Below are 27731 nucleotides of genomic sequence, written 5' to 3' on the forward strand. Positions count from 1 at the left end.
CCTCCCCCTCCCAACCCCCTTCTCCCCTCCCCCTCCCAACCCCCTTCTCCCCTCCCCTCCCAACCCCCTTCTCCCCCTCCCCCTCCCAACCCCCTTCTCCCCCTCCCCCTCCCAACCCCCTTCTCCCCCTCCCCCTCCCAACCCCCTTCTCCCCCTCCCCCTCCCAACCCCCTTCTCCCCCTCCCCCTCCCAACCCCCTTCTCCCCCTCCCCCTCCCAACCCCCTTCTCCCCCTCCCCCTCCCAACCCCCTTCTCCCCCTCCCCCTCCCAACCCCCTTCTCCCCCTCCCCCTCCCAACCCCCTTCTCCCCCTCCCCCTCCCAACCCCCTTCTCCCCCTCCCCCTCCCAACCCCCTTCTCCCCCTCCCCCTCCCAACCCCCTTCTCCCCCTCCCCTCCCAACCCCCTTCTCCCCCTCCCCCTCCCAACCCCCTTCTCCCCCTCCCCCTCCCAACCCCCTTCTCCCCCTCCCCCTCCCAACCCCCTTCTCCCCCTCCCCCTCCCAACCCCCTTCTCCCCCTCCCAACCCCCTTCTCTCCCTCCCAACCCCCTTCTCCCCCTCCCCCTCCCCCTCCCACCCCCCTTCTCCCCCTCCCACCCCCCTTCTCCCCCTCCCCCTCCCACCCCCCTTTTCCCCCTCCCACCCCCCCTTCTCCCCCCCCACCCCCCCCTTCTCCCCCCCACCCCCACTTCTCCCCCCCCACCCTCCCTTCTCCCCCCCACCCTCCCCTCCCCCCCCCACCCCCCCTTCTCCCCCCCCCCACCCCCCTTCTCCGCCTCCCACCCCCCCCTTCTCCACCTCCCACACCCCCCCCTTCTCCACCTCCCACACCCCCCCTTCTCCCCCTCCCACCACCCCCCCCTTCTCCCCCTCCCACCCCCCCTTCTCCCCCTCCCACCTCCCTTCTGACAGACAGAGAGTGAGACACACACACACAGATAGACAGAGAGAGACACTGACAGAGACACACTGGGGGGGGGGGCGGTCCCAGCACGCTGTTGGAGGACTCCCGGTGCTGCAGTAGGTAAGTAGAAAATGTTTTATTTATTGATTTATTTTACATTTTTTTTATTTTTTATTAATTTTTTTTGATTGATTTATTGGTTGATTTATTGATGTATTTATCATTTATTATTGATGATGGCTCTTTATTTGTAAAACTGAAGTGTTTAATGTTTGTAAACTTCCCTTTCAACCCCCCCCCCACCCCCATTCCCTACGCCTGATTTATAACCTACGCCTGATTTTCTAAAGTGTAGACAAGGTTTTTTCGAACATACAAAAATATTCACTTACTCCATTCTAAGTTAGTTTGGAGTAAGTTTTCACTGCCGAAACTTTGAAAATAGGCGTAAGTGGCCGGACACTTTTGGGAAAAAAAATTCTGTTCCAAAGTGAAACTGTTCTAACTGACTAGAACTGGAGCAAACTAAATGCCGAGAATTCAAATTTCTAAGATACTCCGTTCTAAACCAGTTGCTCCAAAAAAACAGGGATAACTCAGGCCGAAACTTGGCCCCATCATTTCAAATCCCATCTTCCAATATTATGTAGCTACCAAATTGTTGTAAAATCCCATCTGGTTCTGCTGTCCTTCCCTGGTCTGGTCTTTGTGACTCCTGACCCATAGCAATGGCACCCGGTATGTTTCCCTGGTAAATACTGAAAGTAATTATTTAATATTCCTGTCATTTCGCTATCGCTGCCTGTGATTTTATCCTGACCGCCCTTTAGTGGCCCTATTCCCATCCTGACTTTCCTTTTTTTTATTTAGAAATATAGAACCATAAAAATTTACAGCGCAGAAGGCCATTTTGGCCCATCGTGTCCACGCTAGCCGACAAAGAGCCACAAGGCCCTTGGTCAGCAGTCCTAAAGGTTATATATAAACCTATGAACAATGACGGAAAGGCAAAGAGCGTCCGGCTCACACAACTGCGACATCCCTTATACTGAAACATTCTACACTCCACCCCAACCGGGGCCATGTGATCTCCTGGGAGAGGCAAAAACCAGATTAAAAACCCAGACCAATTTTGGGAGAAAAAGTCTGGGAAAATTCATCTCCGACCCATCCAGGCATTCGAAACTAGTCCAGGAGATCACCCTGGCCGTATTCTATTCCCTGCAGTACTTACCATTATATCTTCACCGTCCAACAAAAGGTCATCCAGTCAAATCCCAATTACCAGCTCTGGGTCCGTAACCCTGCAGGTTACTGCACTTTAAGTGCCCATCCAACCATCTCTTAAAAGTGGTGAGGGCTTCTGCATCTGCCACTCTTCCAGGCAGTGAGTTCCAGATCCCCACAACCCTCTGCGTAAAGAAACCCCCCCTCAAATCCCCTCTAAACCTTCCACCAACCACCTTAAAACTATGCCCCCTTGTAATAGACCCTTCCACCAATGGAAATAGGCCATTACTATCCACAGTGTCCAGGCCCCTCAATATTTTGTACACCTCAATGAGGTTTCTCAACCTTCTTTGTTCCAATGAGAACAAACCCAGCCTATCCAATCTGTCCTCATAACTAAGATTCTCCATTCCAGGCAGCATCCTAGTAAATCTCCTCTGCACCCTCTCTAATGCAATCACGCCCTTCCTATAATACGGCGACTAGAACTGCATGCAGTACTCCAGCTGTGGCCTAACCAAAGTATTATACAATTTAAGCATAACCTCCCTGCTCTTATATTCTATGCCTCGGCTAATAAAGGCAAGCATTTCATATGCCTTCTTAACTGCCTTATCCACCTGACCTACTTTCAGGGATCTGTGGACAAGCACTCCAAGGTCCCTTTGTTTATCTACACTATTAAGTGGCCTACTGCTTAATGTGTATACCCTTTCCTTATTGGCCCTCCCAAAGTGCATCACCTCACACTTCTCTGAATTAAATCCCATTTGCCACTGCTCTGCCCACCTGACCAGTAGATTGATATCCTCCTGCAGCCCATGACTTTCCTCTTCATTATCAACCACACAGCCAATTTTAGTGTTGTCTGCAAACTTCATAATCATACTCCCGATATTCAAATCTAAATCGTTGATACGTACCACAAAAAGCAAGAGATCCAGTATTGAGCCCTGCGGAATGCCACTGGAAACATCCTTCCAATCACTAAAACATCCATCAATTATTACCATTTGCTTCCTACCTCCAAGCCAATTTTGGATCCAACTTGCCACTTTGCCCTGGATCCCATGGGCTTTAACCTTCATGACCTGTAGAATATTTTACTATTTTGTTTTCTGTTCCTTAATAATTTAATCCTAATTGGGTTTTTTAAAATTTCTCTCCTAGTCTCTTTGTATTCTTTTGTCATGATCTCCCCTGCTGTCCATGTACTTAGTGTATGTCCCTTTCCTTACCCTCAATTTTTCCCTTGTCTTTATTCATTCATGGTGTCTCATTAGTGTTTAGCTTCTTCTTGTTTTTTAGTGGAATTAATTTTTCCTGGGCTCTGTTGAACACCGTTTTTAATGTTTCCCGTTATTCTACATCATTGTTTGCCAACATTGTTGTCTATTTTATTTTCACAAGTTGTTTTCTTAGCCCCTCAATCTATTGCCCCGTTTCTTTTGCACATCTGCTAATCTTTGTGTCATCCCTACTGAGCTCAATTTACTAAATTATGTTTTGCAGGCTATGTTTTAACACCAATATAACGCCCATAGTCTTGAAGAGCCCATTTGTAGGAATCAAAGAAAAGAATATTGCTCCATCGACTTCAAGAATTGAAAAACATAAAACTTCGTCCAACTGTTTTGGAAAGATGTAAGTAGGTCTTTAAATGTTTAAAGGACATTCTGTTTAGAGTATCACCACATGACATTTTTTTTTCTCTTCCTCTTCCTGAAGGCATTGGTTCCTTCCATGGGTACCAGGTGCCCTCTGGTTCTTTGCATGAGAGTCACTGCTTAGGTCAATCAGTAGGCTGTTCAACGTTGAGGACCATTACAGCTAAGCCCAGTCCTATTGTCCCCTGATTTGAGTAGGGGTTAATGGATAGTGGTCAGGAGAGAAATTGTGGCTTATTTATTCTCCCTTCCCTAATCCAGAAGCGCTGAGACCACTGATAGCACCACGACCATTGCCTGTGCTGCGATGAGGTAACGGCACAGACTGAGAATCAAACTTCTTGATGTATATGGGTGGTTCAGGTCGTTGGGGCAGTGAACTACTGAGCCATAGAAAAGCCATTGATGATTTGTTTTAATAATATAACCATTTTAAAAACATGTGCTGCATTATTTAAATAGTTATCATATTCATTTGTTTCTTCATCAAATAAATATTTAATTTAAAACCAGAGCTGCTTTAAAAAAATATATATTGAGGTGGAGTGCCAGAACACCACCATGGTTGAAAAGGATAAAAGAGAAGGCAAGGTAAATCAGGAAGTTGGTGATTAGATGACGCCAAGCTTGGGTTTCAAGAGTCCTAAGACTTTAGGTGGAAAGAAAAACTGAGCTAGATCAGGAGTTCCACAGTTGAGGACCTGGGAATGAATGAGTTGCAGTAGGAGGTTATTGGCTGACTTCTACAATATGATGCTACCAGTGGGGATCTGCACTCTTGTAGCCTGCGATTTTCCATTTGTGAAAATTAGTGGATAGGAAATCAAGGGCTGCACATCTTTGATGTCCTGAGGACCTCCAGCAAGTGTGCATCTCACTGGTAGGGCCTGATCAAAGAATCACTTCCTTTAGGGAGTGAAGAGGATACAACAGACCTCAGAAGGACGTGGGCAGACACGTGGTGAATGAAATTTAATGCAGAGAAGTGTGAAGTGATTCATTTTCAGGATGGCAGGGTGCAACTAGTGCCGCAAGGATCAGTGCTTGGACGTCAACTATTTACAACCTATATCAGTGACTTAGATGAGGGGACTGAGTGTAAGGTATCCAAGATTAAATGATACAAAACTAGGTGGGAGGAGGATGTAAAGAGGCTGGAAAGGGATATAGACTGGTCAAGTGAGTGGGAAAGAAGGTGGCAGATGGAGTATAATGTGGGGAAGTATGAAATTATCCACTTTGGTAGGAAGAATGAAAAAACAATATTTTTTAAAAGGTGAGAGACTAGTAAATGTAAGGATTCAGAGGGATTTGGGTGTCCTTGTACACAAATCGCAGAAAGTTCACCTGTAGGTACAGAAGCAATTTGGAAGGTAAATAGTATGTTGACCTTTATTGCAAGGAGGTTGGAGTATAAGAGTAAGGAAGTCTTGCTGCAATTATATAGGATTTTGGTGAGACCACACCTGGAGTACTGTGTACAGTTTTGGTGGTCTTACTCAAGGAAGGATATCCTTGCCTTCGAGCGAGTGCATCCTGGGATGAGAGGGCTGTCCTATGAGGAGAGATTGAGTACAATGGGTCTGTATTCTCTAGAATTTAGAATGAGAGGTGATCTCATTGAAGCGTATAACATTTTTAGAGGGCATGACTGGGTAGATGCTGAGAGGCATTTCCCTCTGGCTGGAGAGTCTCGAAGTAGGGGTTATAGTCTTAGGATAAGGGGTTGGCCATTTAGGACTGAGATGAGGAGTAATTTATTCACTTAAAGGGTTGTGAATCTTTGGAATTCTCTACCCCAGAGGGCTGTGGATGCTCAGTTGATTAGTATATTCAACACCGAGATCGATAGATGTTTGGGGACAAGAGGAATCAAGGGATATGGGGATAGGATGGGAATGTGGAGTTGATGTTGAAGTTCAGCCATGATCTTATTGAATGGTGGAGCAGGCTTGAGGAGCAGTATGTGCTACTCCTGCTCCTGTTTCTTATGTTCTTATGAATACTATTGGGGCGAAATTACCCTTTCCTTAAAGCCTCTTAACACCGGAAAGCGACGGTGCGGCTCCCCTTAAAGGGAAGGACCTGCTGCTGCTACCGCCATTTTTTTTTGTCGGCCGACTGCCATGTCGGGCAGACAATTATACCCCCAGGTTTGGCTAGGCAGCCCGGCACCCCTCTATTGGGTGCCAGGCCGCTGGCCTGGCTGAAACCCTCCCTGGTAGCCCAGTGGACCGAAGTTAAAACATTGCGGAGGCTCTCCCCTTTAAGTGAATGGGAGAGCCGTGGTGACGCGACGCTGTGATGACATCATCGAGGCGGTCACTATACTACCCCTCCCCCCACTTAAACTTCCGCCCCTCTGGTGTACTCACTGCCCCAACTTCCGCCCCCATTATGAACGACATCCGGTCTACCTGAAAAAAAACCAAAGAGCGGAATTTCGCTAAAGAGGCCACCTCAACCCTCGCGGCGGTAAAAGTCACAGAAACGGGGTGCGTGTGCTGCTGCAGTTAATTCACTTAGTTCTGTCACATCATGCTGTATCCCTAAATTCAAAACAAGTCATCATCTGGATCAATCACCAAAATTCGGAAGAACTCCTGAATCTCTAGTATTTAAACTCTTGGAGTTCTTCGAAGTCGATACTATTCAGATACTATTACTGTTAGTTTTGGGTCCTTTTAAGCCACCTTATTCTAGATTACTTTAGCTCTCATTTTTTACATCATGCTCAATTGAGTTGCTTTGAGAGTGTCTGCCTTTGCCTTGAATTTTCAGAATGATTTTGGTAATGCACCTAGAAAATGAACAGCAAACTCATACAGTTTGATGATTACTGTTAGGTACATTGTCTAATTCACAATTTTAAAGTAGTAGAGCAATGCAAAACCTTGTTTAGAGTTTAAAATGGTTAAATATATTAAATAATGAATATGCAAATAATCTAACAGATATGCAGTAGAATAGAATCATAAAATGGTTAGAGCACAGAAGGAGGCCATTCGGCCCATCGAGCCTGTGCCGGCTCTCTGCAAGAGCACTTCACTTAGTCCCACTGCCCACCCTTTCCCTGTAGCCCAGCAAATTTTTCTCCTTCAGGTACTTATCCAACTCTCTTTTGAAAACTGTGATTGAGTCTGCCTCCTCCATCCTTTCAGGCAGTGCATTCCACATCCTAACCACTCGCTGAGTGAATTTTTTTTGCCTCATGTCGGCTTTGGTTCTTTTGCCAATTACCTTAAATCTGTGTCCTCTGATTCTCGACCCTTCCGCCAATCTACTCTGTCTAGACACCTCAAAGTTTTGAACACCTCTATCGAATCTCCTCTCAAACTTCTCTGCTCTAAGGAGAACAACCCCAGCTTTTCCAGTCAATCCACGTAACTGAAGTCCCTCATCCTTGGAATCATTCTTGTAAATCTTTTCTGTCTCTCTAAGCCCTTTATATCTTTCCTAAAGTCCGGTGCCCAGAATTGGACACACCACTCCAATTGAGGCCAAACCAGTGTTTTATGAAGGTTCAACATAACTTCCTTGCTTTTGTACTCTGCATCTGCTAATGAAGCCCAGTAGCCCATATACTTTTTTAACCACTTCTTAACCTGCTTTGCCACCTTCACCAATTTGTGCACATATGCCCCCAGGTCTCTCTGTTTATATATCTCCTTCAGGATTGTTTATAAGCCTTTTAGTTTATATTGCCTCTTCTCGTTCTTCGTAACAAAATGTATCACTTCGCACTTTTCACTTAAATTTCATCTGCCAGGCGTCTGCCCATTTCACCAGCCTGTCTATCATGTGGCACTTTATCAAACGCCTTTTGGAAGTCCATGTACACTACATCAACCACATTGTACTCATCAACCCTTTCTGATACCTTTGTCAAAACACTCAGGTTAGTTAAACACGATTTGCCTTTTGTCCGTGCTGGCTTTCTTTAATTAATCCATACTTGTCTAAGTGACAATTTAGTCCCTGATAATCATTTCTAAAAGTTTCCCCAGTACCTAGGTTAAACTAACTGGCCTGCAGTTGCTGAGTTTATCCTTCCACCCATTTTTGAACAAGGGTATAACATTTGCAATTCTCCAGTCCTCTGGCACCACCCCATATCTAAGGAGAATAGGAAGATTATGGCCAGTACCTCCACAATTTCCTCCTTAACTTCCCCCAGCATCGTAGGATGCATCCCATCTGGTCCTGGTGACTTATCAACTTTAAATAAAGACAGCGGTTCTCGTACCTCCTCTATCAATTTTTATCTTGTCCAATATCTCCACTGTTGTAAAGCCACCTAGAGGAATACTGATGTAATAACAATAAACATAGAAACATAGAAAATAGGTGCAGGAGTAGGCCATTCGGCCTTTTGAGTCTGCACCACCATTCAATATGATCATGGCTACTCATGCAACTTCAGTACCCCATTCCTGCTTTCTCTCCATATCCCTTGGCCCCTTTAGCCGTAAGTGCCACATCTAACTCCCTTTTGAATATATCTAACAAACTGGCCTCAACAACTTTCTGTGGTAGAGAATTCCACAGGTTCACAATTCTCTGAGTGAAGAAGTTTCTCCTCATCTTGGTCCTAAATGGCTTACCCCTTATCCTTAGACTGTGACCCCTGGTTCTGGACTTCCCCAACATCGGGAACATTCTTCCTGCATCGGAACTGTCCAATCCCATCAGAATTTTATATGTTTCAATGAGATCCCCTCTCATTCATCTAAATTCCAGTGAATATAAGCCTAGTCGATCCAGTCTTTCTTCATATGCCAGTCCTGCCATCCCGGGAATCAGTCTGGTGAATCTTCGCTGCACTCCCTCAATAGCAAAAATGTCCTTCCTCAGATTAGGAGACCAAAACTGCACACAATATTCAAGGTGTGGTCTCACCAAGGCCCTGTACAACTGCAGTAAGGCCTCTCTGCTCCTGTACTCAAATCCTTCGCTATGAAGGCCAGCATGCCGTTTGCTTTCTTTACTGCCTGCTTTACCTGCATGCCTACCTTCAATGACTGATGTACCATGACACCCAGGTCTAGTTGCACGTCCCCTTTTACTAATCTGTCACCATTCAGATAATTGCCTTCCTGTTTTTGCCACCAAAGTGGATAACCTCACACTTATCCACATTATGCTGCATCTGCCATGCATTTGCCCACTCACCTAACCTGTCCAAATATCCCTGCAGCCTCCTAGCATCCACCTCGCAGCTCGCACTGCCACCCAGCTTAGTGTCATCTGCAAACTTGAAGATCTTGCATTCAATTCCTTCATCTAAATCATTGATGTATATTGTAACTAGCTGGGGTCCCAGCACTGAACCCTGCGGCATCCCACTAGTCACTGCCTGCCATTCTGAAAAGGACACGTTTATTCCCACTCTTGGCTTCCTGTCTGCCAACCAGTTCTCTATCCATGTCAATACATTACCCCCAATACCATGTGCCTTAATTTTGCGCACTAATCTCTTGTGTGGGACCTTGTCAAAAGCCTTTTGAAAGTCCAAATACACCATATCCACTCTATTAGTTACATCCTCAAAAAATTCTAGAAGATTTGTGAAGCATGATTTCCCTTTCATAAATCCATGCTGACTTGGACAGATCCTGTCCCTGCTTTCCAAATGCGCTGCTATTGCATGTTTAATAATTGATTCCAGCATTGTTCCCACCACCGATGTCAGGCTAACTGGTCGATAATTCCCTGATTTCTCTCTCCCTTTTTTAAAAAAAAGTGGGTTTACATTAGCTACCCTCCAATCCATAGGAACTGAACCAGAGTCCATGGAATGTTGGAAAATGACCAGCAAATGTATCTACCGTTTCTCGGGCCACTTCCTTAAGTACTCTGGGATACAGACTATTAGACCTTGGGGATTTGTCAGCCTTCAGTCCCTTCAATTTCCCGAACACCATTTCCTGCCTGATGAGGATTTCCCTCAGTTTCCCCTTCTCGCTAGACCCTCGGTTCCCTAGTATTTTCGGGAGGTTATTCGTATCTTCCTTGGTGAAGACAGAACAAAGTATTTGTTCAGTTGGTCTGCTATTTCCTTGTTCCCCATTATGAATTCCCCTGATTCTGACTGCAAAGGATCTACATCAGTCTTCACCAATCTTTTTCTCTTCACATAGCTGTAGAAGCTTTTGCAGTCAGTTTTTATGTTCTCTGCAAGCTTACTCTCATGCTCTCTTTTCCCCTCCTAATTAAACCCTTAGTTCTCCTCTGCTGAATTCTAAATTTCTCCCAGTCCTCAGGTTTGCTGCTTTTTCTGGCCAATTTATATGCCTCTTCTTGGATTTAACACTTTCCCTAATTTCCCTTGTTAGCCAAGGTTGAGCCACCTTCCCTTTTTTATTCTTATGCCACACAGGGATGTACAATTGTTGTAGTTCATCCATGTGATATTTAAATGTCTGCCATTGTCTATCCACCGTCAACCCTTTAAGTATCATTCTCCAGTCTATCCTAGCCAATTCACGTCTCATACCGTCGAAGTTATCTTTCTTTAAGTTCAGGACCCTAGTCTCTGAATTAACTGTGTCACTCTGCATCTTAATGAAGAATTCTACCATATTATGGTCACTCTTCCCCAAGGACCCCGCACGACCAGATTGCTAATTAATCCTCTCTCGTTACACAAGACCCAGTCTAGGATGGCCTGCTCTCTAGTTGGTTCCTCGACATATTGGTCTAGAAAACCATCCCTTATACACTCCAGGAAATCCTCCTCCATAGTATTGCTACCAGTTTGGTTAGCCCAATCAATATGTAGATTAAAGTCACCCAGATAACTGCTGTACCCTTATTGCACGCATCCCTAATTTCCTGTTTGATGCCATCCCCAACCTCCCTACTACTGTTTGGTGGCCTGTACACAAATCCCACTAACGTTTTCTGCCCTTTGGTGTTTCGCAGCTCTACCCATATAGATTCCACATCATCCACGCTGATGTCCTTCCTTACTATTGCGTTAATCTCCTCTAACCGTAACGCTACCCCACCTCCTTTTCCTTCCTGAATATTGAATACCCCTGGATGTTGAGTTCCCAGCGTTGGTCACCCTGGAGCCACGTCTCCGTAATCCCAATTACATCACATCCATTAACAGCTATCTGCGCATTCAGTTCATCCACCTTATTACGAATGCTCCTCGCTTTGAGACTCAGAGCCTTCAGATTTGTTTTTTTAGCACTTTGTCCTTTTAGAATTATGTTGTAATGTTGAAAATGTTGGAATCAATTATTAAAGATGAAATAGCAGCTCATTTGGAAAGCAGTGACGGGATCGGTCCAAGTCAGCATGGATTTTTGAAAGGGAAATCATGCTTGACAAATCTTCTAGAATTTTTTGAGGATGTAACTGGTAGAGTGGACAAGGGAGAACCAGTAGATGTGGTGTATTTGGACTTTGAAAAGGCTTTTGACAAGGTCCCACACAAGAGATTGGTGTGCAAAATTAAAGCACATGGTATTGGGGATAATATACTGACGTGGATAGAGAACTGGTTGGCAGCCAGGAAGCAGAGAGTCAGGATAAACGGGTCCTTTTCAGAATGACAGGAAATGACCCTGGGGCGCCGCAGGGCTCAGTGCTGGCACCCCAGCTCTTTACAATGTATACATTAATGATTTGGATGAGGGAATTGAGTGTAATATCTCCAAGTTTGCAGATGACACTAAACTGGGTGGCGGTGTGAGCTGTGAGGAGAACGCTAAAAGGCTGCAGGGGTACTTGGACAGGTTAGGTGAGTGGGCAAACGTGTGGCAGATGCAGTATAATGTGGATAAATGTGAGGTTATCCACTTTGGTGGCAAAAACACGAAGGCAGAATATTATCTGAATGGCGGCAGATTAGGAAAAGGGGAGGTGCAACGAGACCTGGGTGTCATGGTACATCAGTCATTGAAAGTTGGCATGTAGGTACAGCAGGCGATAAAGAAGGCAAATGATATGTTGGTCTTCATAGCTAGGGTATTTGAGTATAGGAGCAGGGAGGTCTTACTGCAGTTGTACAAGGCCTTGGTGAGGCCTCACCTGGAATATTATGTACAGTTTTGGTCTCCTAATCTGAGGAAGGACGTTCTTGCTGTTGAGGAAGTGCAGCGAAGGTTCACCAGACTGATTCCCGGGATGACAGGACTGTCATATGAAGAGGCACTGGATGAACTGGGCCTTTATTCACTGGAGTTTAGAAGGATGAGAGGGGATCTCATAGAAACATATAAAATTCTGACAGGACTGGACAGGTTAGATGCAGGAAGAATGTTCCTGATGTTGGGGCAGTCCAGAACCAGGGGACATAGTCTAAAGATAAGGGGTAAGCCATTTCGGACTGAGATGAGGAGAAACTTCTTCACTCAGAGTTGTTAACCTGTGGAATTCCCTACCGCAGAGAGGAGTTGATGCCAGTTCATTGGATATATTCAGGAGGGAGTTAGATATGGCCCTTATGGCGAAAGGGATCAAGAGGTATGGAGAGAAAACAGGAAAGGGGTACCGAAGTGAATGATCGGCTATGATCTTATTGAATGGTGGTGCAGGCTCGAAGGGCTGAATGGTCTACTCCTGCACCTATTTTCTCTGTTTCTATATGGCCCTTTTTTATATTTGCCCTTGATTTCTCTGCCCTCCATTCTTGCTTTTCTCCTTCCTATCTTTTGCTTCTGACCCCTTTTTACTTCCCTCTGCCTCCCTGCATAGATTCCCATCCCCCTGCCTTTTTAGTTTAAACCCTCCCTAGCTCTAGCAAACACTCCACCTAGGACATCGGTTCCGGTCCTGCCCAGGTGCAGACCGTCCGATTTGTACCGGTTCCAATGTCCCAGGAATTTGAATCCTTCCCCCTTGCACCATTCCTCAAGCCACGTATTCATCTGAGCTATCCTGCAATTTCTACTCTGACTAGCACTTGGCACTGGTAGCAATCCTGAGATTACTGCCTTTGAGGTCCTGCTTTTTAATTTAACTCCTAGCTCCCTAAATTCAGCTTGTAGGACCTCATTCTGTTTTTTTTACCTGTATCGTTGGTACCTATATGTACCACGACAACTGGCTGTTCACCCTCCCCTCCAGAATGCGCTGCAGCCGTTCCGAGACATCCTTGACCCTTGCACCAGGGAGGCAACATACCATCCTGGAGTGTCGTTTGCAGCTGCAGAAACGCCTATCTATTCCCCTTACAATAGAATCCTCTATCACTATAGCTCTCCCACTCTTTTTCCTGCCGTCCTGTGCAGTAGAACCACCCACGGTGCCATGAACTTGGCTGCTGCTGCCTTCCCCTGATGAGCCATCTCCTCCAACAGTACCCAAGGTGGTGTATCTGTTTTGGAGGGAGATGACCGCAGGGGACCCCTGCACAACCTTCCTTCCACTGCTCTGCCTGTTGGTCACCCATTCCCTATCTGGCTGTGTACCCTTTACCTGCGGTGTGACCAACTCACTAAACGTGCTATTCACGACATGCTTAGCATCGCGGATGCTCCAGAGTGAGTCAATGCCGCAATGCGGTCTTTCAGGAACTGCAGCTGGATACACTTCCTGCACATGTCCCACATAGCACAGGAGGAGCATGACATGGGTCTGGGCTCTCCTGCCATGACTTAACCCTTAAATTAACCTTAATTGATGACAACGCCAAAGATTTCTTACTGATCAGAAAAGAAAAAGAAAAAGATTAAATACTCACCAATCCACCAGCCAATCACTTACCCTCTTGGCTGTGACATCACACTTCGATTTCTTTTTACCTTCTGCCCCTGCAACTACCTCAGACTGCTGGACCCTCTTTTATGGGTCTCGCTGCTCCCGACCTCCTCCGCTCCTCCGACTCCTGTTCTTTTTAAACTGCCTGCTCCTCCGACTCTCTGATCCTCGTCAGAAGTGAATTCCTCGCCTACCTCCGGCCCTCCTGCTCCTCGGACTCGTAGCCTCCCGAACTCATGGATATCGATATAGAGTACATCGTCAGTCAGTGTACAACATGTCAATCGAATGAGCAAGAAACCACCGTCGGTACCATTACAGCCATGGAAATGTCCTCCCAGGGTGTGGCAAAAGTTGCATGTAGATTCTGCTGAGCTAGAAGGACAGCAATTGTTCATTGTGATAGATAGTCACTCGAAGTGGGTAGACGGGTTTCCGATGTGGAAAATAACAACAAGGAAAACACTAGACGATTTGCGAAGATTGTTTTCTTGCGGCCTCCCAGAAGAAATGATGTCCAATAATGAGCCACAGTTTTGTTCAGAGGAATTCACAGGTCATGAGCAGAAATTATGTGAAACATACCATAATTTCACCATACCACCCTGTTTCAAATTGTGCAGCAGATGCACAGTACAACTTGTAAAATGTGCCCTCATCAAGCAAATGTTGGATTCAAATCCAAAGAAACGTCAGTTGGCATTGGATCACGAACTGGCAACTTTTCTGATTACTTATCGGAAGACTCCTCATATCACTACTGGTTTTTCAGCAGTTGTTTCTCAACCGGCAGCCATGAACCAGGTTCTCGTTGTTAAAGCCAAACTTGGCACAGTCTGTAAAAGAGAAACAATTAAGGTAGAAAGACAGTCAGGCAGACAAACGGTCAAAGTGTAGAGAATCTAAATGTAGATCAAGGTCAGCCCTTGGAGAACAGTTTTCAGGCTCAGCCTAGAATGAGTTATTTGGTGCAGGTTGCATTTCAATTTCTCTCTGCCAACAAGCAGCACTAATTTAGAGGGCACCTTCCGTTATCTGCATTATGTACAACCGAGCAGAATTCCATGGGGAAGCAGGCACTGAAGCTACAGCAAATTGTCTGCATTAATTCAACAGGGCTGGGACCAGTGTACTCACAGGGAGGTTAACTAGTGCTGTGGGGGAGGGTTTAAACTAATTTGTCAGTGGGAGGGCCACCAGGATGAAGCGTTAGAGATTAGATGCAATGTGCACAGAGGACTGGTGAGCCAAACAGCATTAGAATAAAGAGTAGTGGGACTAATGGAGACCTGGCTCAAACAAATAAGAAAAAAAGACAGACTTGCATTTATATAGTGCCTTTCACGACCACCGGATGTCTCAAAGAGCTTTACAGCCAATGAGGTACTTTTGGAGTGTAGTCACTGTTGTAATGTAGGAAACTAGTGGTATGCTCCTTTGAGAGCTGGAGAGCGACGGCTGTGAAGAGGACGACTGGATTGGATGTCACCAAGGTCCAAGTCGCTAATTGGAGTGTTGGCAGGTACAGCAGGAGCGGCGAGGTTGGGGCGCAGGAATGGCGCGTGATCAGGACCCAGGAGAGGCGAGGGCCCAGGGCAGCACGGGCCAGTCCACACTGCAATATTTGTGCGTACTGGGTCCGTGCAGCAGAGCTGGTCTCCAGTTGTCTTGTTTAATCCTTGTCGCTGAACCAAGACTTGGCTCTGTCAAGCCCGTCTGATGGCTGATGTGCAACGACCACCACACGTTAAAAAAATCCACGCACCGACATCTTCCACCCTTCAACATGTAGTTCGGGATCTGGAATATCATTGAAACACCTATGAACTCATCATTTTTTGGCGTGGAAACAAGTCATCTTCGATACGAGGGGCCGCCTATGATGATGAGAATGAGTCAAGGTCCTACAACAAGATCGGAAAGTTCTGTTCAAGAAAAAAGGTATCCTCTTCGAAACAGAAAACCAGTGGTTAAATTTAATCTGTAAATATGGAAAATTAGTTGATAACTTTTGTTTGTGTTTCAGAATTCTTTAGTAGAATTTGGAAGCATCAAATGGGTTCTATTTGAGAAATATATACCAAGAGTTGTGTATACCATGCAAGTCATGTACAATGATTATTTGTTACGATTTAACTTCTTCAATAAGGAGAGAGAATTGTTGTAGAGCCACCTAGTGGACTACTGATGTAACAACAATAAAGCCATATGCTATATCAGTTCCCACCTGATAGCCATGTTGTGCAGTTCTCTAATGTGTCTCAAGATATCACATCCACTACCTCCTCTTTTATTATGAACCTTTTTATCTCCTTGGATAGATAACAAAGATTGCAACGAAAAAATAATTTAACCTATTGTAGTTTTAAATACTATTTCTTAGTATTTGCTATTTGACACTCACCATTTTCTTTTTCTGAGATTTCTCTCACTAATCCTCGATTCTGAGAACACTCAGACTTTACTCATAAGCAAAAGCCCTAAATTTTCAGTCAGTGGCGTAGCTTATGAGTCCCGTGTGGTAGCTGGTGTGCATCAGCCACCCCACGTTAAAAGAACTCGCGCACAGGCATCTTCGACGCTTGAAGATGAAGTTTGGGATCTGGAACGTCCGGACCCGAATGGACAACCCTAACAGCAACAGACCAGAACGCCGCACCGCTATGTGTTGCCCGGTAACTCGGGTGCTTCAACATTGACATCATCACCCTAAGCGAGACCTGGCGGGCAGGGGAAAGCCAGTTGAAAGAACAAGGTGGTGGCTACACCTTCTGGAAAGGCAAACCGGAAGCAGAACGCCGCCTCCATGGGGTTGGCTTCGCCATAAAAAACAAACTAGCTCAGAGACTCCCCATGCAGTATAAACAAACGCCTCATGACTCTTCGGTTCACCCTAGCCCGGAACCAGTGCGCTACAGTCTTCAGCGCATATGCCCCAACACTGGAAGCTACAGACGAGACCAAAGAGGAATTCTACTCCAGCCATGAACAATCCCTGTCCTGAGTCCCAACGGGTGGCAAGCTGATCCTCCTTGGTGACTTCAACACCAGAGTCGGAGAGGACACTGACCTCTGGGGAGGTGTGATCGGCAGAGAGGGGGTAGGAAATGCCAACTCCAATAGCACCCTCCTCCTGATGAAATGCTTCGAACACGGCCTCGCCATAACTAATACCCTATTCCGTCAGAAGAGCAAATATAAAGCTTCTCTCCAAGCACTGGCATCTGCTAGACTATCTCATCGTCCGAGCGAGGGACTGCAAAGACGTGCACATCACCCGTGCCATGACAGGAGCTGACGACTGTTGGACTGACTACCGCCAAATTTGCTCTGTCACCACCATCAACATTGTCCCAAAACAGCGACGAAAGCAGAAACAATGCCGCAGGAAAATCAACGCCCGTGCACTCAAAGATCCTGCTAAGAAATCCCTATTCAGCCAGCACCTCGCCACCAACCTGACGACTCCCAGTCACCCAGAGATGCAGTGTGTCCACAGTGCCTGATCAACCCTCGAGGTTTCCATAATCAGCACCTGCAAAGGCACGCTCGGTCACTCAACCAGGAAGCACCAAGACTCGTTCGACAAGAATGACCAGGAGATCCAGGAGCTAACATGCCGCAAACGCAAGGCATTCTTGGACTGGAAGCAGCAACACAATTCTAGGACAAGAAAGCAGCGCTACAGACTTCTGAAAGCCGAGGTCTAACAGAAAACTCGTGACCTAAAGAACAGATGGTGGGTGGAGAAAGCTCAAGAAATCCAGCAGCTAGCTGACAACCACGACGTGCAAGGATTCTTCAGTGCAATCAAGACAACCTATGGCCCAAAGTCCTACCCCACTCCTGGCCAAGAAGGGAGAGGTGCTCATCAAGGACAGAGAGGCACTCAGTGCCCGCTGGAAGGAGCACCTCGAGGATCTCTTCAACCGAAACTCTGTCTATGACATGTGTCCTCGACTCCATCCCACCCATGACACAGCATATCACCCGCCACCATCTCAGCACAACCCCAGCCCGGCACGAGGTTGAAAAGGCCATCTGACAACTGAAGAACAACATGTCATCAGAAGTAGATGGAGACCCCACCGAAACACAAACATGCAGGAGAAGCACTACTGGAGCGGATCCATAACCTCATCTCTCTCATCTGGAAGGGGGAGATCATGCCAGGAGATCTCAAAGACGCTGTAATCGTGACCATCTTCAAGAAAGTTGACAAGTCCGACTGCGGTAACTATAGAGGAATCTCCCTGCTGTCGACTACTGGGAAAGTCATAGCAAGAATCCTCCTGAACCGTCTTCTTCCTGCGGCTGAAAAACTCCTCCCAGAGTCGCAATGCGGAGTCCACCCAATAAGGGACACAACGGACATCAATGCGTGGCAGATACAAGAGAAATGCAGGGAACAACACCAACCTCTGTACATGGCCGCCTTCGACCTCACAAAAGCCTTTGACACTGTCAACCGTGAGGGAGTATGGAGCGTCCTCCTCAGATTCGGCTGCCCTCAGATTCGGCTGCCCTCAAACGTTTGTCACCATCCTTCGCCTGCTTCACGATGACATGCAAGCCGTGATCCTGACCAACGGATCCACCACAGACCCATTCCACATTTCGACCGGGCTCAAGCAGGGCTGTGTCATCCGCACCAATGCCCTTCTCGATCTTCCTTGCTGCAATGTTTCATTTCGCCGTTGGCAAGTTCCCCGCTGGAGTGGAGCTAAATTACAGGACAAACGGGAATCTGTTCAACCTCGCCGCCTCCAGGCCAGATCCAAGGTCGCCCCGTCCTCTGTCATCAAACTACAGTACACAGACAATACCCGCGTCTGCGCACACTCGGAGGCTGAACTCTAAGCCATCGTCTACACCATCACTGAGGCGTACGAGAGTCTGGGTCTTACACTAAACATCCGGAAGACAAAGGTCCTCTACCAACCTGCTCCCGCCGCACAACACTGCCCACCCCCCCCCCCCCCCCGGATTATCAAAATCCATGGCGAGGTCTTGGACAACGTGGACCATTTTCCATACCTCAGGAGCCTACTGTCTACAAGGGCAGACATCGACGATGAGGTCCAACACTGCCTTCAGTGTGCCAGTGCAGTCTTCGGTTGCCTGAGGAAGAGAGTGTTTGAAGACCAGGACCTCAAACCCGGCACAAAGCCCATGGTCTACAGAGCAGCAGTGATACCCGCCCTCCGATATGACTCAGACATGGACTATGTACAGCAGGCACCTCAAAACACTGGAGAAGTACCACCAACGCTGCCTCCGCAAGATCCTACAAATCCATCGGCAGGATAGGTGCACCAAAGTCGGTGTCCTCGCTCAGGGCAATATCCCCAGCATCGATCAGCTCCACTGGACGACCCATATTGCCCGCATGCCTGACACGAGACTCCCAAAACAAGCGCTTTACTCGAAACTCCGACACGGCAAGCGAGCCCCGGGCGGACAGGAAACGCTTTAAGGACACCTTCAAAGCCTCCTTGAAAAAATGTAACATCCCCACCGACATCTGGGACTCCCTGGCCCAAGACTGCCCAAAGTGGAAGAAAAGCATCGGAAAGGTGCTGAACAGCAAGTCTCTTTGCCGGGAGCAAGCTGAAGCCAAGCATCGACAGTGGAAGGAGCGCATGGCAACCCTGGCACCCCACCCACCTGTGACTGAGACTGTCGATCCCGCATTGGACTTATCAGTCACCTGAGAACTCCTTTCTAGTGTGGAAGCAAGTCATCCTCGACTCGGACTGCCTATAATGAGCTAAGGAGTACACCGTCGACCTCCAAATGGGATCTGCATGTACCTGCTGCAACTAACCCCCCCCCCCCCCCCCCCCCTCTTTAAGAAGTTGCTTTGGAATGCTGCCGAGTTGTGTGCAGCATAAGAACATAAGAAATAGGAGCAGGAGTAGGCCACCTGGCCCTTCGAGCCTGCTCCACCATTTAATAAGATCATGGCTGATCTGATCATGGACTCAGCTCCACTTCCCTGCCCACTCCCCATAACCCTTTATTCCCTTACCGCTCAAAAATCTGTCTAGTATATTCAATGACCCAACCTCCACAGCTCTCTGGGGCAGAGAATTTCATAGATTTACAATCCTCTGAGAAGAAATTCCTCCTCACCTCAGTTTTAAATGGGCGGCCCCTTATTCTGATACTACGTCGCCTGGTTTTAGTTTCCCCTGATTGGAAATATCCTCTCTGCATCCACCTTGTCAAGCCCCCTCATTATCCTGTATGTTTCGATAAGATCACCTCTCATTCTTCTGAATTCCAATGAGTAGAGGCCCAACCTACTCAATCTATCCTCATAAGTCAACCCCCTCATTTCCAGAATCAACCTTGTGAACCTTCTCTGAATAGCCTCCAATGCAAATATATCCTTCCTTAAATACGGAGACCAAAACTGTACGCAATACTCCAGGTGTGACCTCGCCAATATCTGTACAATTGTAGCAGGACTATTCTGCTTTTATACTCCATCCTCCTTGCAATAAAGGCCAACATTCCATTTGCCTTCCTGATTACTTGCTGTACCTGCATACTAACTTTGTGTGTTTCATGTACAAGGACCCCCAGGTCCCTCTGTACTGCAGCACTTTGCAATTTGTCTCCATTTAAATTATAATAGGCTATTCTATTTTTTTCTGCCAAAGTGGATAACCTCACATTTTCCCATGGCTCCACGGGGTGCACCGTTGTGCGTAAGCTTACCTGGGATCACATGGGGCGGTGCTCCTTTCACTTCCTGACTCTTAACCAATCAGGAAACATAGAAACATAGACATCTCTGATGGAACAGCATTAAGCTTTGCAGAAAGTCCATCAAATTGTCCCCGCTGTTTGATTATTGTCTGATTATTGATGACCCTTTCCTTAGTTTAAGGCTATGCATGACTTTCTGCATGATATTAAACATTCATATTTTCATTTAATAATGTGCGTTGTGAATCACAAAAGAAGTGAATGTGATTAGTAAAGGCAAATTATGTGTGTTTTTTAATTGCTGACTTTAAAAAAAAACATTTTAAGTAACAAGATGAACAAGTATGAAGTTTTATCTAACACTGTAAATTGAAGTTATTTTGATTTGCACAGTATAACCTAAATGTATAGATATTGAAGTAATTATACTTTAGTGCACTTTAGCAGATATGTTTTTGGCCTCTGGATAGGAACCATGATACTTGATTAGAAGCTTTTTTATAGATTGTAGCATGCAATTTTCTCTTGGCCGCCCCCTGGCCGGATCATCTGTCTATTTGGAATGTGACAGATCACAAGTTCGAGATTTAAAATCCAAACTTGTGGTCAATTTCAAAGGTGGCATGATGGCGCACTCTGAGTACACCGTCGTACCGACCACGATTTCAGGGCCAACATCCAACTGCCCTTCAAAATAACCTTCTGATTTAAACCTAATCTTGCTTTTCTGCCTCAGAAGAGAGTAAACCAGGACATCCCATGTTTTAGATAGCTGACCTCTGATTCGAAAAGCAGTTGTCAGTCAAATGCAAACTAATCATTCTGAAGTCTGCATAATAATTGAAAATAGTGTTATACTTTCTCAAGCCTGATAGCAGGGAGACCACAATACCTCACAACATTGTATCGAGATACGTGCATGACTGGTCGCTAAAATGTCACTTCTTTAAAGGGACAGCTACCACAATAATAGCAACAACTTGCATTTATGCAGTGCCTTTAACATATAATAACACCAAGGTGCTTCTCTCTCACTGTCTCTCTTCGGCGGACTCCCGGAGTCGAGGATGACTTGCTTCCACACTGATATGAGTTCTAGGGTGACTGATGAGACAATGCGGGATCTACAGTCTCTGTCATAGGTGGGGCAGGTGGTGGTTGAAGGGAAAGGTGGGTGGGGTGCTTGGTTTGTCGTACGCTGCTTCCGCTGTCTGTGCTTGGCTTCAGAGTGCTCCCGCGAAGAGACTCGAAGTGTTCGGCGCCTTCTCTGATGCTTCTCCATTTTAAGTGATCTATTCACAAGAGTCAGTGAGGATGTGACATTTTTTTCAAGGAGGCTTTGAGGGTGTCCTGGAAGCATTTTCTCTGCCCTTCTGGGACTCGCTTGCCGTGACGGAGCTCGGCGTAGAGTGCTTGTTTCGGGAATCTAGTATCGGGCATGCAGACAATGTGGCCTGTCCATCAGAGCTGATCAAGCATGGTCAATGTAAATATGCTGGGGATGTTGACCTGAGAAAACACTGAGCTTGGTGTGGCTATCCTGCCATTGGATTTGCAGGATTTTGCTGAGGCAGTGTTGGTGGTACTTCTCCAGTGCTTTGAGGTGCCTACTATAGATAGTCCATGTTTCTGAAGCATATAGGAGGGCGGGTATCACGACTGCTCTGTAGACCATGAGCTTGGTGGTGGGTTTGAGATCCTGGTCTTCGAACACACTTTTCCTCAGAGGACCTAAGTCTGCCTTGGCACACTGAAGGCGGTGTTGGGACTTCATCATCGATATCTGTCCTTGCTTGACAGTCTGGAAAGTGGTCCACATTGTCCAAAGTATCGTCATGGATCTTGATAATCAAGGGGTAGTGCTGTGTGGTGGGGACAGGTTGGTAGAGAACCTTTGTCTTATGGATATTTAATATAAGGCCCAGACTCTCGTACGCTTCGGTGAAGGTGTCAACGATGGTTTGGAGTTCGGCCTCCGAGTGTGCACAAACACAAGCATCGTCTGCATACTGTAATTGAATGACTGAAGTTGGAACAACCTTGGACTTGGACTGGAGGCGACGGAGGTTGAACAATTTCCCATTTGTCCTGTAGATTAGCTCCACTGCAGCGGGGAGCTTATTAAAGGTGAAATGAAACATTGCAGCGAATAAGATTGAGAAGAGCGTTGGTGCAATGACACAGCCTTGTTTGACTCCAGTCTGCACTTGTATTGGGTCTGTGGTGGATCCATTCGTAAGGATCACAGCTTGCATGTTGTTGTGAAGCAGGTGGAGGATGGAGACAAATTTTTGAGGATTGCCGAGTTTGAGAAGGACACGCCATAATCCTTCACGGTTGACAGAGTTGAAGGCCTTTGTGAGGTCAAAGAAGGCCATAAGAACATAAGAAATAGGAGCAGGAGTAGGCCATACAACCCCTCGAGCCTGCTCCACCATTTAATATGATCATGGCTGATCCGATCATGGATTCAGGTCCACTTCCCTGCCCGCTCCCCATAACCCCTTATTCCCTTATCGTTTAAGAAACTGTCTATTTCTGTCTTAAATTTATTCAATGTCCCAGCTTCCACAGCTCTCTGAGGCAGCGAATTCCACAGATTTACAACCCTCTGTGAGAAGAAATTTCTCCTCCTCTCAGTTTTACATGGGCAGCCCCTTATTCTAAGATTATGCCCCCTAATTCTAATCGCCCCTATCGGTGGAAACATCCTCTCAGCCCTCTCATAATCTTACACATTTCGATAAGATCACATCTCATTCTTAATTCCAATGAGTAGAGGCCCAACCTACTCAACCTTTCCTCATAAGTCAACCCTCTCATCTCCGGAATCAACCTAGTGAACCTTCTGAACTGCCTCCAAAATAAGTATATCCTTTCATAAATATCGAAACCAAAACTGCCCGCAGTATTCCAGATATGGCCTCAACAATACCCTGTATAACTGTAGCAAGACTTCCCTGCTTTTATACTCCATCCCCTCTGCAATAAAGGCCAAGATTCCATTGGCCTTCCTGATCACTTGCTGTAACTGCATACTAACCTTTTGTGTTTCATGCACAAGTACCCCCAGGTCCCACTGTACTGCAGCACTTTGCAATCTTTCTCCATTTAAATAATAACGTGCTCTTTGATTTTTTTTTTCTGCCAAAGTGCATGACCTCACACTTTCCAACATTATACTCCATCTGCCAAATATTTGCTCACTCACTTAGCTTGTCTATGTCCTTTTGCAGATTTTGTGTTTTCCTCCCATCTTTGTATTGTTAGAAAACTTGGCTACGTTACACACAGTACCTTCTGCCAAGTCGTTAATATACAGTTTACAGAGGATGATGCTGCCCCCTACATTTTTCTTGGATTTGCCGCGTGTTGAAGATCATGTCCGTTGTGCCCATTAGTGGACGGGATCTGCATTGCGCCTCTAGGAGGAGCTCTTCAGTCACTGGGAGGAGACAATTGTGGAGGATTCTTGCGATAATTTTCCTGTGGCAGACAGCAGGGAAACTCCTCTGTAATTACCGCAATCGGACTTGTCACCTCTTTTGAAGATGGTTACGATTATGGCGTCTCTGAGATCCACTGGCATGTTCTCCTCCTTCCAGATAAGGGAGATGAATCCCTTCCAGATAAGGGAGATTAGGTCATGGATTCGCGCCAAGAGTAATTCTCCGCCATGCTTTAGTACTTTGGCGGGAATTCCATCTGCTCCTGAGACCTTGTTGTTTTTCAGTTGTTGGATGGCCTTTTCAACCTCATGCCGGGCTGGGATTGTGCCGAGGTGGTGGCGCGCAGCATGCTGGGGGATGGAGTCAAGGACACTCACATCAAAAACAGTCTTGGCTAAGGAGATCTTTGAAGTGCTCGTTCTAGCGGGCACTGACTTCCTCTCTTCTCTATCCTTGATGAGCACCTCTCTGCTCTTTGCTATCCATGGAATAGGACCTTGAATGCTTGGGCCATAGATGGGCTTGACTGTGCTAAACAAAATTACGCACGTTGTGATTGTCAATTAGTTGCTCGATCTCCTGCGCTTTTTCCAACCACCATCTGTTCTCTAGGTCACGAGTTTTTTGTTGGACCTCTGCCTTCAGTTGTCTGTAGATCTGCTTTCTTTCTCTCGAGTTGTAGTTTTGTTTTCAATTCAAGAATGCCTTGCGTTTGCGGTTTATTAGCTCCTGGATCTCCTGGTCGTTCTCATCGAACCAGTCTTTGTTTTCTGGTAGAGTAGCCAAGATTATCTTCAGAGTTATTAATTATGGTGGACTTGGGAGCAGCCCAGGCACTATGGACACTCTCTGCGGTTCCGGTTCATTGGAAATTTTCAGGTTGGTTGTGAAGCGTTGACTGAATAGGGCTTTCTATGCAGGGTCTTTGAGTGTTTAATGTTGATTTTTCTGCTAAGCTGCTTTACAGCAGTGTAATCAGACAAAAATACATACCAGGCTAAAAAAGGAGATATCAGGTGCTGTTATTAAAAGCTTGATCAGATTAGCTTTTAAGGAGGACCTTAAAGGCGGAGATGGAGAGATTTCGAGAGCAGAAAAAAATACATAATTTTTGTGACAATTCCATTCAAATATAAAATTGACAGTGGAAAAACAATTGACCCAGAGTGATGTATCATCTCCTGATTGAGAACATCATGCATGATTGTTTCACACACAAACTGGATCCTGGAATAAATGTCTTTCATGGCTAAATGCCCCTCTTTACTTTATGAAAGAACCCTAATGTTAATTCAATGACTGGAAGAAAGCTATTTGATCTTGTAATCAAAAACTAGTGTCTGAAAATTAAGTGAAGTAAACTAGCAATTCAAGCTTCATAGTCTTTCTGCACATGATCTGTAACAAAAATGACAGAGATAAAAAGCATGGATTTTTTTGAGGCAGTGAGATGAGCATTTATATGAATATTTAAAGAAAACTAGGTTACAGTCTCTAATTAGTTTATTACATTCCTTTCACAGACCAGCTGTTTCTGCATTTCCACCACCAGCACTGGTTGTGCCTAGTATTTCAACACCCAAGCGTAATGACACAGAGTTTGAACTGATGGAAGAGGAGAGCTTCAGTTTTGAGTCACTGGTTACTATACCGAAGAAGACCCAAGTATTAAGCCAGAAGCCAGATGAGCAAGCAAAGAAATCTGTCTCAAACATAAAGGAAGTAAAAAAGAAAGAAAAACACCAGAAAACAGCAAGAAAAGAAGTTGCTGTGACAGATGAAAAGGAAGAGAGATTACAAAGTGAGCCCTTGTCCCTTCTGAAACAGTTGGAGGGCAAAAAAACTTCCAAATTGAACAAACTACCTAAACCAGGAGAAGCTGGCAAAAGATCTGCTGTCCGTCTCTTGAAGAAGAATGCAGAGGAAGAACAGGAAGAATTACAAAATGAGCCTTCATCCGCCTCTAAACTATCTTTGACTCCCAAACAAAAAACAAAATTAGAACATGGAAAATCAGGAAAAAAATGTATGTCAGTTGAAAGCAACAGAGATAAATCTGAGCTGTTCCAGGAAGAACCACCTTTATGTGTTGCAGAAAAAGCAAATAGAATGGAAAAGTCCAAAGTATCTGAGCAGGATGCAGTAAATTGTAAGAACTCTGCAGAATCTGGTAGTTCAGTCAGTTTGCCCAACGAGGTAGCAAGTAACAGAAAAACAGCTAAAAGAATTTTGCATACAGGACCTGAAACTCCAAACAAAACAAAAGTGGTTAAAGGACCAGTGTCATCAGGTAAATCATTTTATATGTACTCTAAAACAGCATGTGATTAATGCTGGTTATTTCCTGCATAGAAGTGATTCAAGTACAGTATATGAGCTATCTGATCACAGTACTTTACTGTCAGCCTTTGGTTATTTAAAACTCAAACCACTGTGTGCTCACACACCTCATCAGTGAACCAGCTTGATTAATAACCTGCCTCATCTGGCGCAAGCATTCTGAAGCTTGAGTACACAAACATCTGATCATGCTATATAGCTGACAGAAAAAATAACTTGCACACACATTATCGAAACAAAATAGAAGCAAACCCATTTCACACCTACTTAACCAATAAACAATGTACTTTGCTGCATACTCTTTGAACAAACTTGAAGGGTTAATGATAGACTACTGGATGCCTTCTGTGATGCTCCTTGTCGTCTTATACTAAATTAACAAAACATACAAGTTTCTTTTCATGTCTTTTACCACATGTGTGAGCTGTCTAATATCTTCTTCTCTAGTTAAGGGGACCTGCATAATTTGTCTGTGACTTTTTTTTGTTCAACTTTTTAAAAAAGAATAGTCTAGGTAGCCTGTGAATTTGCAGCTAGAAATTTCAAAATGCAAACATGTGGTAAATTACGTGTTTTTAAAAATAAATATCCACATTTATTCCTCATTAAAATCAGAAGTCAGTTTGAAGTGGGTGAGCACTGCTACTGATCAAGCTGGTTCACTGATGACCATTGGCCAGAATAACTGGTAGTTAGCTGGTTAATTGTTGAATTAATTTGCTTTGAGGGCCCAAATTTGCCCAGGACTTGCTCCGTTTTTTTTGGACCAACTTGATTTTTCTGGAACATCTTAAAAATACCCATTTTGCACATTCAATTTGTACCAGTGTAAGTGAGTTAGGATTTTTTTCGTTTAGTTTTGTTTTGTTCAAAAGGGGGCGTTACCAGCCACCTACGCCTGTTTTTGGCCATTTAAGCCACTTTGCACAGCTAATAATTGCTCCAAACTAACTTAGGCCAGAGTATGTGGCCACTTGTGGCCGCACAGAAAACCTTTGCGGAGAGTTAAGAAATCAGCGCAGGTAGGTACTTAATGACTTGACTAAAGAATGTGGATAGGATCAAACAGCTATACAGGACATGATATGACAAACTTCGCAAAGTTAATTTATTATACAACAGAAGCTTAAACTACAAAAATAAAAGTAGAGACAAAACATATTTACATAATTTTTTCAAAATATCCAAATTAAAAAATAGAAGTACCTCCTGCTCGTAATTCTTATGTAGGAAAGTATTTTCATCAACAGGGTTAAGGAAAGTCTTGAATAAGCTCATTAAAATTACTGGCTACACAGTTATCACCCCACCGATCAAAAATCCACCCCCCCCCCCCCCCCCAATTAAAACTTTCCTCCTCCTCTTCCCCCCCCCGCCCCCGATCAAAACTTTCCTCACTAAACAAAGCCCACCATCAATCAATAATAAGAAATGAGCTTACTCAAAAGTCCTACCTCAGCCCGGGAAGTCAACGGGCCAGCCGGTGTGAAAGGCAACTCGGCCGGGGATAGGTGCAGGACTCTGACGTGCAGCAACCCGGCACGCATCGTGAGGCCACTCAGCCTGGGATAGGGGCGGGACATCAGGTCCCACGCTGCAGAGGAGCTATTGCGTATGCGCGAAACCTCCAGTGCGCATGCGTTGAGCTACTGGCACTCTCCAAGTGAAGAGCCCTAGCTCTGCCCTCTAATTGAATTGCCATGCCACGCCA

At 45.5% G+C, this 27731-nt stretch overlaps 1 protein-coding gene across 3 annotated transcripts in view; it reads left to right on the forward strand.

The window, feature by feature from the left end:
• Window positions 1-27731, forward strand: part of LOC139268258 (centromere protein C-like) — a 159838-nt gene that overhangs the window by 49848 nt on the left and 82259 nt on the right. For all 3 annotated transcript variants that reach the window (XM_070886326.1, XM_070886314.1, XM_070886320.1), the window contains exons 7-8: window positions 3646-3777; window positions 25204-25970. In XM_070886326.1, the coding sequence (XP_070742427.1) occupies window positions 3646-3777; window positions 25204-25970 (899 nt within the window). The remainder of the gene's footprint in view (window positions 1-3645; window positions 3778-25203; window positions 25971-27731) is intronic.

This window comes from Pristiophorus japonicus, chromosome 1 (genome assembly GCF_044704955.1).
Source record: "Pristiophorus japonicus isolate sPriJap1 chromosome 1, sPriJap1.hap1, whole genome shotgun sequence".
NCBI lineage: Eukaryota > Metazoa > Chordata > Chondrichthyes > Pristiophoridae > Pristiophorus > Pristiophorus japonicus.